This window comes from Centruroides vittatus, unplaced genomic scaffold, assembly GCF_030686945.1.
Source record: "Centruroides vittatus isolate TY-2023 unplaced genomic scaffold, ASM3068694v2 contig_979, whole genome shotgun sequence".
NCBI classification, from domain to species: domain Eukaryota; kingdom Metazoa; phylum Arthropoda; class Arachnida; order Scorpiones; family Buthidae; genus Centruroides; species Centruroides vittatus.
In genome coordinates, this window is record NW_027122650.1 from 1,083,817 (window position 1) to 1,097,739 (window position 13,923).

Sequence of the window (13,923 nt, forward strand, 5' to 3'; positions counted from 1 at the left end):
ATGTTGCATAGAATCAATTAACTATTTTGATTGATTCTATACAACATTGGCACCAGAAATATCAACCAGATTCAGTGAGGTCCAGCACATGGTAAAAAACTCACCTTACTGTTCTTTTCCAAAATTTTTGTATGCAAACCTTTATAGTTTCCTGCCATATTCATTACATTATCATATGACTGAGATCTACAATCAGCAAAATTCAAACCAGCTTTAGTTTTGAAAAAATTTACAGTCATTTCCACAAAATTGGCTCCGGTGTGATCCTCAATTTCAATGAAGTTCAGAAATTATTCTATAGGTTCAAAACTCGATTCATCTACAAATCTCAAAATAATGCATAATTGATCCTTGTGAGAAACATTTGGGGTGGAATTGACTGAAATTCCAAAATATTTTGAATTTTTTACATCTGTAAAAATTGATTCTAAAACTTTTTTGTCATCAAAGCAATTAGTTCTTCACGTACTGTTTTTGATATCTATGAAGTTCTTCCCGAACCAACTTGACTATAAGTTTTTATATGTTCAGATAAAAATGGATCAAATTTTGCTATCAGTTTCTAAAAAGATCAAGTTTCCATTAAATGTCCAATAAAGTTTTCATTGCCCTCCATCCCAAATGTTTCGTTTGAGCCCTTAAATGCCAGGTTTCTCTCAACCAAAGTACAAATCACCACTACTACTTGTTCTAGTAGCTTTTGCCAATAGTTTTGTTCTTTCTGTATTTCATCTTCCAACTGATCAGATAATGCATTATTTCTTCTACATACCAAATAAAACATCAAAGCATCTTTATGCTCTGACGAATTTTTGTGGCTTTTCAATAAAGAAGCAGCATTCTTCCAATTTTTAAGTCCCTTTATGGCAAAGGAGAAATTTGAAATTTTGAATATTTTACATACAAAACAAAAACACTGCCTACAAATGGTGAATAAATCGGTCATTAGCGAGGTTGCGGTCGAGGTTTTAATCGCAAAAACGTCGGCTGAAACCTCTCTATTCATGGGTGTATATCTCGACATTATTAAGACTTTACTGGTCTTAATAATGATCTTGAACAATACCTACTGATCATGATCCTTGTAAAACTTTAGAAGATTGAAAATTATCATCCAATTGCTGACAAACTGTTGGACCTTGTTCAATCCAAAATGAAACATTTTCATTAGATAAATCACCCACAGTTCAATATCATTACCTCATTATGTGTTAAGTCAATTTCTATTGTATCTTGAGCTACATCAACTAAATCACCTGAGGAATTTCCAAAAAATTGATTTGAACTAATAGTCCAAATAAAAGTGTTACTTTTTCTCCAGAATGTAAAGAAATAAAAAACAAGTTCAAAAAACATTAAAAGATTTTAAATTATATGTTTGAAATTGGATGTCTCAACAGATTTTCAAATTTGCTGTGTCTTCTTTTAGATCTCTATATTGTCCTAGTGACAGAGACCTTATGGGCATAATTTTTTGTGATTTAAAATCAATTATTTTCAGTAATATTTCTCAAAAAATACATAGCGGTAAATCTGATTTCCTGCCCAGTTATCACATGAAAGACACTCAGTCACACGTATTCAATAAAATCAATTAAAAAAATTTTTTTAAAAGAAATGACTTATTTTTTCTTATTAAAAGTTGATAAAAGTTGAAAACAGATTGATAGTTTTGGGGCCTCTAGAATCATGGGGCTCTAGGACATGGCCTAGTTGGCCTATAGGTGAATCCAGCACTACTTACTTTATATTCACTTTAAAATGAATTGTTTAATTTCTTTCCTAGATTTGAGAATATTTCTTTTTAATTAATGTTCTTACAAATCACATCATTCCATTTCATTGCTGATATAATAAGAAGTAAATAAATAACAACGAAAACTTGAGAAAATTATACAGTAAACTTTTCGGATCAACAGAAAAATTACTCTTTGCAGATTATGTATGATAAACATCAATGAAAAATTGCTGCTACAGATTATAGATAGGGAATTGTATTTAAAAAAAGTATTTAAAAAAAAATTTTTATATGTTTTAAAAAGAGGAACATGTGGAACTAACAACTCTGAACTTTAATTGTAGGTTATTTCATTATTCTTTAAATGCCCATGTGCTTCCAAAGTTCTCTAAATAATATACAAAATTATCTTCTCTTCATTGCTACATACATATGAGAACACAAATCCAATATGTTGTATTTCCTTGATTTGTGAGTTTAAAAATAAACATTTCTTATTCCATAAAAAAAAAAAAATCTTAAAATTAATTAATCAGTTTTATTAAGTTTTATTAAATAACAAGTTTGAACAGTGTTTTCCAAAGTAGGCAGACCACCTTCTGAGGAATGGTAGGATTATATAAGTAGGTGGTCTTGTGTAGCTTGATTTTTGCTTATTAGTCACTGATAATTAATGCAATTATCCTGTATAATAATGTTTTTATACTGAATAACCACAGCTCTGTACACAAGTTTGACCTCTTTGAAGTAAGTGTGGTAGAGTACTGGGGAATGTTGTCTGCATAACCCTGGGAATATAACCAAGAATTATTAAGGTTCCTCAGGAGACTATGCAAACAAAGGTGTAAGAGCATCATGTTGCAGCCTTGCACTAAGAACATCACAGAAAAGTTACAAAAAGATCATAATACTACAGTGACATAGCATAGCATTTCTCAACCTGTGGTCTTCAATAATTGGATAGGTAATCAGACAATAAGACTTAAATTAATAAAGATTAAAACTTTGTTCAATGATGATTCACTTTTAATGGTATACTTCTGGTTTAATTAATTTAATTTTTATACGTATTCAAAACATGATTTTATATTTATTAAGTTATAAATGCCATAGTATGTCCCATATATTGGTAATACATGCATTAAAAAATTTAGGCCTAAATAATTTCTCCAAGAAGATTGTTTTGCCCTTCTAAGAACTTTTTTTATATTGGGTAATAGTTTTATGATAAAGCTCCCACTCATCAGTATGATTATCTCAGTTAAATAACTTCAGAGTTGGAAATCTCTGGTTCAATTCCCTGTTTCACCAAGAAACTAAATGATTGAATTTCTCTTGAACAACTAATAGTGTAGGACTCAAGAATATGCTGTTGCACAAGTTCAGCAGACAACTCAATGTCTGACATAGCACCAAATCAGTAAGAAAAGCAATCCAGTCTGGAAGATAGGCTGTCTTTAAAAAGTGTTTAATCGGTCTATGGGTTTCAAAATGCAGGAGTCACTGTGGCTTTTTTATAACAATTGCCAATTCATTTGCCACATATTTTTTATTATTATTCACCAAAATAGAAAGTTATTTGTTAATTGTTTCATCAGATGGAGAATTATTTTTAAAAAAATTAAAGACAAAGTCTGCCCAAAAGGGATATACCACCATTTATTTTTCTTGCGTTCCAGATAACACATTCTGGAACACAAGAAAAATAAATGGTGGTCCCTTTTGGGCAGACTTTGTCTTTAATTTTTTAAGAAAGTTCTTTGTCAGGTTACTTTCATGCTTACTATGACTTTTTGCATCAACCAGAAATGAAAGGATGACCGATAATATAAAAATATTAGTTTCTATGATTAAGTTTCTCAAGCAACTTTATTTTAGTTTATAAACAGTAAAATTTTATTAGACTGAGATTGATTAGTATTCTGTGATTCTGTGATACGGTACTCTTTTTCACTGAATGACATTTTGTTTTTACTGCTCTGTTTACATTTTTGCTATTTGTCATTTCATCACCAGATGGATAAAATTTTCACAAATTGTGAATTTTGTGACAGGCAGTGTGATCCCTGAAATGCCGCCCTTTTTAGGCTAGAAGACAAAAGTGAAAGTAATGTATCTATGATCAGATGGCATGTCTGATGAACCTTCCCTAATTCACCAGTCTGCTGCCTAAATCAGAGGAAGGTAAAGTGAGGTCCAAAATTTTCATACATCTGGAAGTAACATAAGTGAATTTGTTGACTTGATTTAAGATTATCAGGTATTTATCCACAAAAAAGTCTAGAAGATGATCTTTGGGATTGTTATTCTTGCATTTACAAATACTGTTATCTGCATTCACATCACCATCGATTAGATGAAGAAAGTGATTAGTAGAAAATTCTGCCACAGATTTGGCCTTACCGAAAGGGAAGGTTCAAAAAGAATCGTAAGGAAAACAGACAGAGAAGACTAAGGCCGCGACTCCACTAGCCGTAAAAGGGCCGTAAAACCCCTCGCTGTAAAAGCTTTTAATCATGTGACCATGATATTTTACGCCTGAGCAGGTCGTAAAACCAACGTAAAAGCGAGTTGAGCCGTGTTCAACTTTTGAAGTGAATACGACCGTAAACCGTTACCATCCACCAATCAGAAGTCAGTTAAATCTAGGTCATCGTGACACGGTGCGAAAATGGCGGAAAACGAGCTTTTGTGTACGTTCTCTCGTGGCTACTCTAGAAGATCTGGAAAGATTTATCGAAAACATCCGAAAGTATTCATGTATCTACGACAAGAGGTATCCCGATTATAATAATGGATGCCTAAAACACGCAGATATGAACGGCCAAAGGAAAATCCTTCAATTTAGAGGAGTATATAATAAAAAAGCTAAGCTTATAAATGCTGTATATTATCTTAATAATATAATAATAAAAGTCAATATATGAAAGTAAAGATATTACTTTTACTATATTTGTAATTATAGTATAGAGAAAACTCGTAGAATATAATTGTCGTCTTTATATCGATATATCACGTATACACCGTAATAGTACTGTCGCCGTAAAAAGCTTTGCTAGCCGGACCACCGCAATCCGAGCGCAAACGCAAATAAGTCACGTGATTAAAAGCTTTTACAGCGAGGGGTTTTACGGCTAGTGGAGTCGCGGCCTAAGACCTCAATTTTACAACTACGTCTCTTGTCCAGAGATCTCAGTTAGGAAATGCTGAATCAACTTATTAGAAAAAATGCAAATACACGAATCCTTGTAAAGTACTATTTTTAGTATCTTAGGAAACCAACACTAACTGCGGCCGGTAAAACTTCCGTTAACCTAACAGGTACTTTACGCGGATTTGAGATTAGTTTGCCAGGCCTGGGCTTTTACGTGTGCACCGAAAAAATTAGTAAGAATAACGACAAATATCAAGTCAAAGCAAAAGTTTCAAATATATTTAATTAGTAAATCAAATTTAACTATGTACAATTGTCTACAATCCAAAACAAAATTTATTAACGAAAATCAACAAGTCAACCCGACAATAAAACTCAGCTACTTAGCTTAACTTAATCTTAATTCCCCTTTGAAAATTCGACAAATCAAATACTTAAGAACTATGAACAAAATCTCTTACGAACTAAACATCTATCCGTCACCTCACTATACTAGGAACCTGTTTCCTCAATCCTTTCGCTATCGTCAAATTGAATTCCTCTTTAAACACCTTGGATTGCCTAATTCTCAATCTGGACTTCGTCTCGAATCTTTCACTCAGTAGTACACCTCGATCAGGAATCACCTCATCATCTTCGGTTAGCGTGCTGGTTTTATGCTGTGAGGTGACATCACAATTCAGCTAGTTTACTCCCCTTATTTACATATTTAGTTTTTCTAACATCAAATTTCTTTCTGGCAGCTTCAATTCTCCGACAAAATCTTATAAACCGTTTACAAAGCATTTAGCACAATTTTCTGAAATGTTTTATGACGGTTTAGTAAGAATTTCTTTTCTAGTGAGTCCCACACTCACTAGAAAAGAAATACTTACTAAATGGAGGGGGAAATCCCCACAATTTCCCCCTCCATTTTTTTTCTGCGGACTGTTTATTTCCGCTGGGCAGTGCAAGTGCGCATGATTTTTTTTCTATGGTGCTCGTTCTTTTGTGAGTTGGTTTATTATCATCTTTTTTGGTTACTAATAAGAGAGTGGTGGGGAACCTTTGTCCTTACTAAACATAAGCCTCAAACAAAATATAATAAAACGAAAAATAATAATAAAATAAAAATAACGCTTGGACTCAGTTCCTTACACCCTTATAAGATGAGTGGTAATAAATAGTAATACCTAAGTTGGACAAACCCCTATCTTGACCTTTGAAGACCCAGGGCCCTATATCATTATATGGCAACTTAGCACTGCAGAAGCCATCCTGCAGTTTTCAGATTGATTTAGATAAATCTTATATAATCAAGATGGGTTGGTAATAATAATAATGACAACAATAAATGCAGAGCCCAAACAGTTAGGAATTGAAAGTTGAAATTTAGTACACAGTTGCGGTATGCCATGAGAATGCATACTAAGAAGGGATTTTTGGAAATCCCCCCCCCCTGCGGTGGAGAGGGTTAAGGATTACTCTGAAGAACTCTGCTTCTACTGTACTATTTTAAATGCGATGTTTTTGCATTTTTGTGGGAAATCGAACATATTTTTAGACCCATCTAAAAATTCTTTAATTAGCCTCAGAAGAGGGGACCTAATTCTTGCACCCAGTGAAAATGGGTAAGGTTGGCTATGTAACTATAAAGATTATCTTATGTATTTATTTCACAGTGTGCCCAATCTCTTACTTAAGATAACCTTTGTAAATATAAATCAAATACTATAATATAATATAGTAAGTAGAAGAGTTAGAAGTACAAAATAATCTAATAATCTTTGCTGGTGTTATTTTTTGTTCAAGCAACACCAGGCTCATCTGCTAGTGATTCATAATGATTTACCCCTAGTGGGAGCACCACATGAGGTAATATTTAACCCTATATTATGGTGTTTCTGTGAGTCAGTAACACTGAGCCTGCTACTAAGCCCCAAAGGCTTAAACTACTCTAAACTAGCTACAGCAGGCCTATTACTAAGCCCAGAAGCAGCCAGCTGTCTTGTTGGAGAATCTCCAATATATGTCTCTCACACATTTTTAGAATCAAAAACTGAGTTGTAATGTAGGGGAAATGTACAGTTGATGTCTGCAGAGCCCCAAATTCAGATACAAGGCTGAATACAATCAGGTGTTGCCTGTGCCCCAAGGGAATCATTCCTGGCACCTGTTACACTGTCAGAGTATCTTTGAGCCATGTGATGCCTTTCATTGGCAGGTGTCCCTCTTAGATGACTCAGCTAAAGCACTCAGATGAGTAAACCCCACCAGGACACTGCAACCCCTACTACAACAAGGTAGAAAGATGATAGGAGGTAGTTATGTAACTTTTCTCCAAACAAAAAGACTGTTTATTATTGAAAGTGACATTAGACTGAGAATTAAAAAATAGTCCATTTCTCCTCATAATTTACTAATAGTGCAGTATTAATAAACTATATACTCTTCAAAGACTGCGTAGATTTGCACTATAGACTCTAGTATACCTTTTAATCACAGCCGTTTATTGCTAATATTCGAACGTTTTCGGTTATTTTTAATAACCTTTCTCAAGAACAGTTACATTCGAATGCGGTCGTAAAAATTTGAACACGTCGCCAATCGTAAAACGAGCTTTTGAAAATCTGCATGGATTTTCAAAAGCTCGTTTTCGATTGGCGACGTGTTCAAATTTTTACGACCGCATTCGAATGTAACTGTTCTTGAGAAAGGTTATTAAAAATAACCGAAAACGTTCGAATATTAGCAATAAACGGCTGTGATTAAAAGGTATACTAGAGTCTATAGTATTAATAAATTGTAATAGATTTGTTATTTTAGAATTTTTGCTAAATTATTAAGCTTTATAGGCTGAAGTCACTGAATTTATCATTAATAATAAATAAATAATCAAAGTTTTAATAAGATGTTAAATATGCAATTAACTATTACCATTTTGAATTTAATTACTTTTTATTAGCAAGTCATAAAAACTGATATTCTAAAAAAAAAGTACTTTTATATTTATATGGTAGATAGGAGTACTAGAAATGAATTTAAGAGAATCAAGGAGTATGATAACAGGAAAAGTTCAGGAACTGAGTTAGAGAAACAATACAAATGTCTGACAGCTCTATTTTTATGCTCTTCTGCAAATACAATAAATTTTTAAAAATTGGTATAATGTCTTAGCCATTGTAAAATTAAATGTTTATTTATTATCAGCAAAGCTTATTTGAACCAAAGCGACCATTGAACAGTAGAGTTGAAAATTTCTATTATGGTATATAATGCACCATATGGTTTACTTGTGATGCCTACTGTATCTGTGAATGTAAGATGATATCAATTGTAAGACAAATCTGTTTCAAACTACCAAACATGAGTTAAAAAGGGCATCTTAGAATCAAGGGAATACAGTGTGTCAACTCTTCATGTTCTTTGTTGTGTTCATCAGTGGCATGTGGTGACATTTGATGATAGGGAAGCTGTGCCGGTCCTGGACAGAATCATTGGAAGCATTATACGATATATTGGTGTGTAGCATCCATGAGCTAAACCGTGTGAGGTTGGTGCTCTGTAAAGTGCATGCGCAAATGCATATAATCTGGCTGCTTTACATGATTCAAATATTTTTACTGTGGAAGCTATTCTGTATTCAACAATACAGCACTTCCATTGGGAATATGCATATACAAATTTATATTTAAATGTACAATAGCAATTTTATTATTGTTTTTCACATGTAGTATAGAAATTTGTAATAAGATATATAATGCAGTTATAATAAAATATCAATTTTAATTAATTCAAAGTATGTTAAAATATGAAAATAATCACACAATATGTATTTATATTTTAGAAAATACAAGGGAAGCAGTGCTATAGCTTCCATGGACTGTGCACCACTGGTGTTCACTATGCAAATTTTGCTAGTGGCTCTGCAAAAAGTTTGATGCATATTTTGGATTTTTTGTTCTCATTGTAAGGAGTGGAAGAAAGAAGACACTTATATTTTTATATTGTTTATAAGACTTTAAAGTATAGCACTTAAATTAAACAACAATGGAGCAGCATACAAATGAGTTGAAGCAGTTAGTTTCAAGTGTTACTTTAGAATTTTTTAAAAATTTTAGTTGAAGAATTTTATTTCATTTTTTTAAAGAAAAAATTTTAATCCTATGTTTAAGCTTCAAATGTTCTGTAGAGGTCATTGGTGTTTTGCAAACAAAATATAATATTAGTAAATAATAATAATATATAATGTTGTCTTTGAAACTGTGTTTGATGAATTTGTTGGACTACGAACTCAAGATTGGAGTTTTAAAGTAAATACTTGGCTTTAAAACTCAATCTTCAGTTTGTAGTCCAATAATATATAATATTACAAGCAATTATTTACTGGGCTGCAATTTTTAATTTATTTAAATATATGCTCTCTACCTCAAATTAGTAGTGACTTGTCTCTGTACAGTACATCATACTTTTTCTTTAACAATAGAGTTAAGCCAGTCATCTATCTAACATCTTTCAAGAGAAAATTTTTGAATTGAAATAATGTGACTTCCTGTTTGCATCAGAAGTTCATATACAGGGCGTTTTTTTTATCTTGAGACAATGAAATAACTTAATTGGATCTCATTATTTTGGGAAAAAGGTATGGACAAAAGTTGTAGGGGGTTTTGAAGGGCCAATCAATTGGTGACCTTGACATTCAAGATTATTTGAGGGTCAAGTCTGTTTTTTCAATGGGAACATATTTTTGACCCTGGCAATGGAAAGAACGGAAAATTTCAGAACTGGATATACCTTTGACCTTATGGTCTAGGTCAAAGGTCAAGATTATTTTAAGATTTAAATTATAAGCTTTTTCTAATGGGAAACCATACTTTTTATTACTGGAATAGGCAGGGAGGTAAAAGTTACATTTTTTCATGACTTTATTACTTTGATCTTTAAAAGCATTCACTACTTTTAGCACTACCCAGGAGTAACAATGTGGACATAGTAGTTTTCTGCTCCCTTTGAGATACTTATTTTCAGCAAGTCCCCTTGCTTCTCACTATTGCAATGCTTGTTTTTGGTGAGTCACTTTACTTTTCACCGTTGCTTGAGATGTTGGTTTCAGAGAAAAATTTTATAACAAATGTTCAAAATGATGCCCTTCCACTTTGATGCATTTGTTGAGCTGTGCTCAAAATTATCACACTTGAGATAACCTTCAGAAATCGAATTTGGGGTATTCAAGGTCATGGCTGATTGTGAAATTTTCTGCTCTTTCCATGTAAATGTAACTTTTACCTCCCTGCCTATTCCAGTAATAAAAAGTATGAAATTAGAAAAAGCTTATAATTTAAACCTTAAAATAATCTTGACCTTTGACCTAGACTCGGTGATATTCAGCGGGTTCGCACAAGTTCGGCCGAACCCGTTGTTAAAATTTTCAGTTTTCTGAACCTTGTTAAACACACGGAACATTTCTCAGTGGTTTTGTTCTTTTTTTTTTTAAATATATTAAAATATACGTATTATACTCTGTAATACTACTAAACTAGAGCCTTATACCCCGTTCGCACCGAGCATTTCAATCTAGATTGTGAGCAAGGTTGGGGACTATGTCTTGGTGCGATCTCTCTCGACCGTTTCAATCTCGACTGAAACGAGGTTTAATCACGATCGATTCAAGAGAGTTCTTGAAACTAGATCCAGTCATAAGAGAGATCCCACAATCTCACGCGCGCGAGATAATACAAGATGGCTGCGGAACACGTGTCGGGCTATGGACAGTGAAATAAAAAGGATATTGTATTTTGAAAGATGATGACATCTGTCTATTATCAGCAGTGCCATTCGGGGTGAAAAATTTCTCTGCCTAAAAAAAAAAGAAAAAAAAAGAAGAAAAGGTCGACAGCACTAATATACTATTGTTACCTGGTCTTCATCCAGGGCTCGTTACGTTCCAAATACGCCACTGATTATTAGATATGTTGCAAGAAAAGGTATTGTATTTATTTCTAGCCAAAACTTCCATTTCGTTTGTCGGTGATTGTCAGGGAAAAATTTTCTGCTTACGAACCCTTTGTTAACTATTCCAAATATCACCACTGCCTAGACTATAAGGTCAAAAGTATATCCGGTTGTGAAATTTCCCACTCTTTCCATTGCTAGGGTAAAAAATATGTGTTCCCATTGAAAAAACAGACTTGACCCTCAAATAATCTTGAATGTCAAGGTCACCAATTGATTGCCCTTCGAAACCCTACAACTTTGTCTATACCTTTTTCCCAAAATAATGAGATCCAATTAAGTTATTTCATTGTCTCAAGATAAAAAAAAACACCCTGTATAGTTAATCAGGGCTCCTGCTCCTAAGGTTTCCATATGTGGTCTTGTCTTTCATCCATCTAACTCAATTCTTGAGATGAAGGAATTTATAAATCTACAATTTTTCAAATTGCAGCCCAAAAATATAATAAGACTTACTTTCTCAGAGTTTTAGTACTTTAAAAAAAACCTTATTAACATAATACTTTGGATCTTTAATATGAATATTTTTATTTGATGTTTAATATTAAATAGTTTAATATGAAGTGGAAAATGATTTATTAAGGATAATTTAGACTTTACAGTTTGATTTTGTTAAAATTAATTCAGTCAAAACTAGTTTAGATTACATAAAGCATCCATATTAAAAAGTTTATAAAGTTTGCTCAGAATTTCATTGGGATAACAATTTTTTAAAAACCACTCTAGAATCTGAAAGAATTGGTTATTTTTGAAAATTATTTATGTTTTCATTTCTCACAAATTAGTAAAAATAATTTTCAAATTTATATTTTATTTCAAGTATTTAGGTTTATTTAATTTTACAAAAAAATTTTTTAATTATGATTACAGCTTTCATTTTTTAATGAAACATTCTATTATAATGAAGAAAGTTGAAGTATAATATCAAATGTGCTAAAACATAGGCCAATTTTAATTTTGATATATTTTTTGGCTATATATAATGCTTTGTATGTTAAAATTAAAAATTCTTGCACTAATAAATTTTGTAAATAATTTGATATTGGTAGACTTAAATGTTGATTGAAAAAGTCATAGATAACACATTAATTACTGTATTACAGGTGATTTATGAACAAGTTAGGAACCTGATGTTTTGTTGCAAGTCAAACATTAACCTAGAAAGCACATTTTTACACAGAATAACTATTTAGTGTTTATGTTTAATCCTTTAGTGTACTTAATAGAATACATTATGTTTGTTTACCTGCTCGCTACTGCTTAGTAGCAGCTGTTTCAAAAGTGATTTTTTTTTCTTCTAACACATTTAGTTTTATAATGTCCAGATTAGTTTCTGTGGTAATAAAGTGACACTTCTTGCATTTATCTCCACTGCTGGATTTACTATTATGTTTTCAATGAATTTTTGAAGCACTAGTTGTAAAATTTTATAAAACTTGTAAACAATAATGAAAAATGCTGTTACTCTGTTACTGACTTCAATGCCACCTAATGAATGACAATGGAACCTCGAAATTCATGTAAAAACAAAAATGACAATATGCAATAGAAATAAGCCCATGTTAATTATTTATTACTGGTCAAGGACTGACTTTAACACTACTCCACAAGTGGTAAGATAACTTCAGAATCAACACAAAATTTGGATGTAATCAAATTGTTCATAAGTTGTACATTCCTAAGTGAAAGAGGACCTGTATAATTATAAAGTACAGGCATATCCAGAATTAACAGATCCTATTTCTAGTATTTACAGTATATATATTTTGCTGATTCCTGTTTTGTGGAAGTGTTGTTAGTTCAGCATATGAGATTCATTTTCTATATTTCAGAATATATAAAATGTAGACTACTATCATAATTAAGAAAATTATTCAGTATCTTTGTCAATTTTTTGTTAACTTTGTTCAAAATAATTATACAATGAAAACAGGTTATTCAGTTATAACAGGTTGTTGTTAACGAAATTTATCATCTCAATTTTATTAAATTTGTTTTAATGGAAATAAGTTATGATTAATCTTGAGCTACTATTAATTACTAATATATATTCATTAGTAGAAATGTAATAAATTTTTTAATTAACACAAATAAATTTATTTGTATTTTTAGGTTGAATATATGTAGTTAAATCAGCGATCCATCTTCATTGTTTCCCACCTACAGCATTCATATTAACTTGTACAAAATTTTAATTACTTTATATAAAATCTTTTGCTAGGTCTAAGTTTTATAATTTCACAAATCCATCATTACTTTACTATAATCCATATTATGTAGAAATCCTGTTCTATATATTTGCTTGATTTTGTATCTAAGTTGTAATAATGTGAAGTTTTAATGTTGTTTGGTCTACATAAATATTTGGACAAATGATGTAAAATCATTGTTATGATATTTTGAGAAAGTTTATAGATATGAATAAAGCTAGATACTTTGTTTGAAAGGTCTGCATTTATTTTTGCTTGAAACTAAAAAAAAAATTTGGATTTATCGTCATGGAAAAATTAATTTGGCATGATGTCTGAATTTACATTATTAATTGTGTAATGTCAAACAGTTATCATGTTGAAAAGACTGAATTTTTTTATTTTTTTGTTTATCCCAAAAGCAATTGTTTATATAATTTTATTATATAAAGTAATTATTGCAGTATTGTCAAAATTATCATGGTGCTGATTTAATTAAGTTAATTGCGATAATTTTGTTACATAATGTAGAAATATGTACTTGATTAATATGGACAATTGGTAAATTTTTTTATATTTCTTTTTAAAATCAAAGCCTTCATTGCAAGTTTCCTTTGGTATTCCCTGTAGCTGTGTGCAATTGACTCAACAGAATAGTAAATGTAATATCAAATGCAACAGTAAACTTCATATATCAATATCTCAATATCTAAATAAAGTGAAGGTGATTAATTTTCAGATATTGTTTTATTAAAATTATAATTCATTACATTCACTTTATTAAACATTTACTCAGTCATACAATTTAATTAATCAAATGAAACTAACATATTTATTAATTATTATGATAT

General features: G+C 31.3%; 1 protein-coding gene across 4 annotated transcripts in view; it reads left to right on the forward strand.

Moving 5' to 3' along the window:
• Positions 1–13,329, forward strand: part of LOC136985780 (methyl-CpG-binding protein 2-like) — an 81,918-nt gene extending 68,589 nt beyond the window's left edge. For all 4 annotated transcript variants that reach the window (XM_067283135.1, XM_067283133.1, XM_067283134.1 and 1 more), the window contains one exon: positions 12,996–13,329. In XM_067283135.1, coding sequence (XP_067139236.1) covers positions 12,996–13,000 — 5 coding nt within the window. In that variant the 3' untranslated portion in view covers positions 13,001–13,329. The remainder of the gene's footprint in view (positions 1–12,995) is intronic.
• Positions 13,330–13,923: the final 594 nt, after the last annotated feature.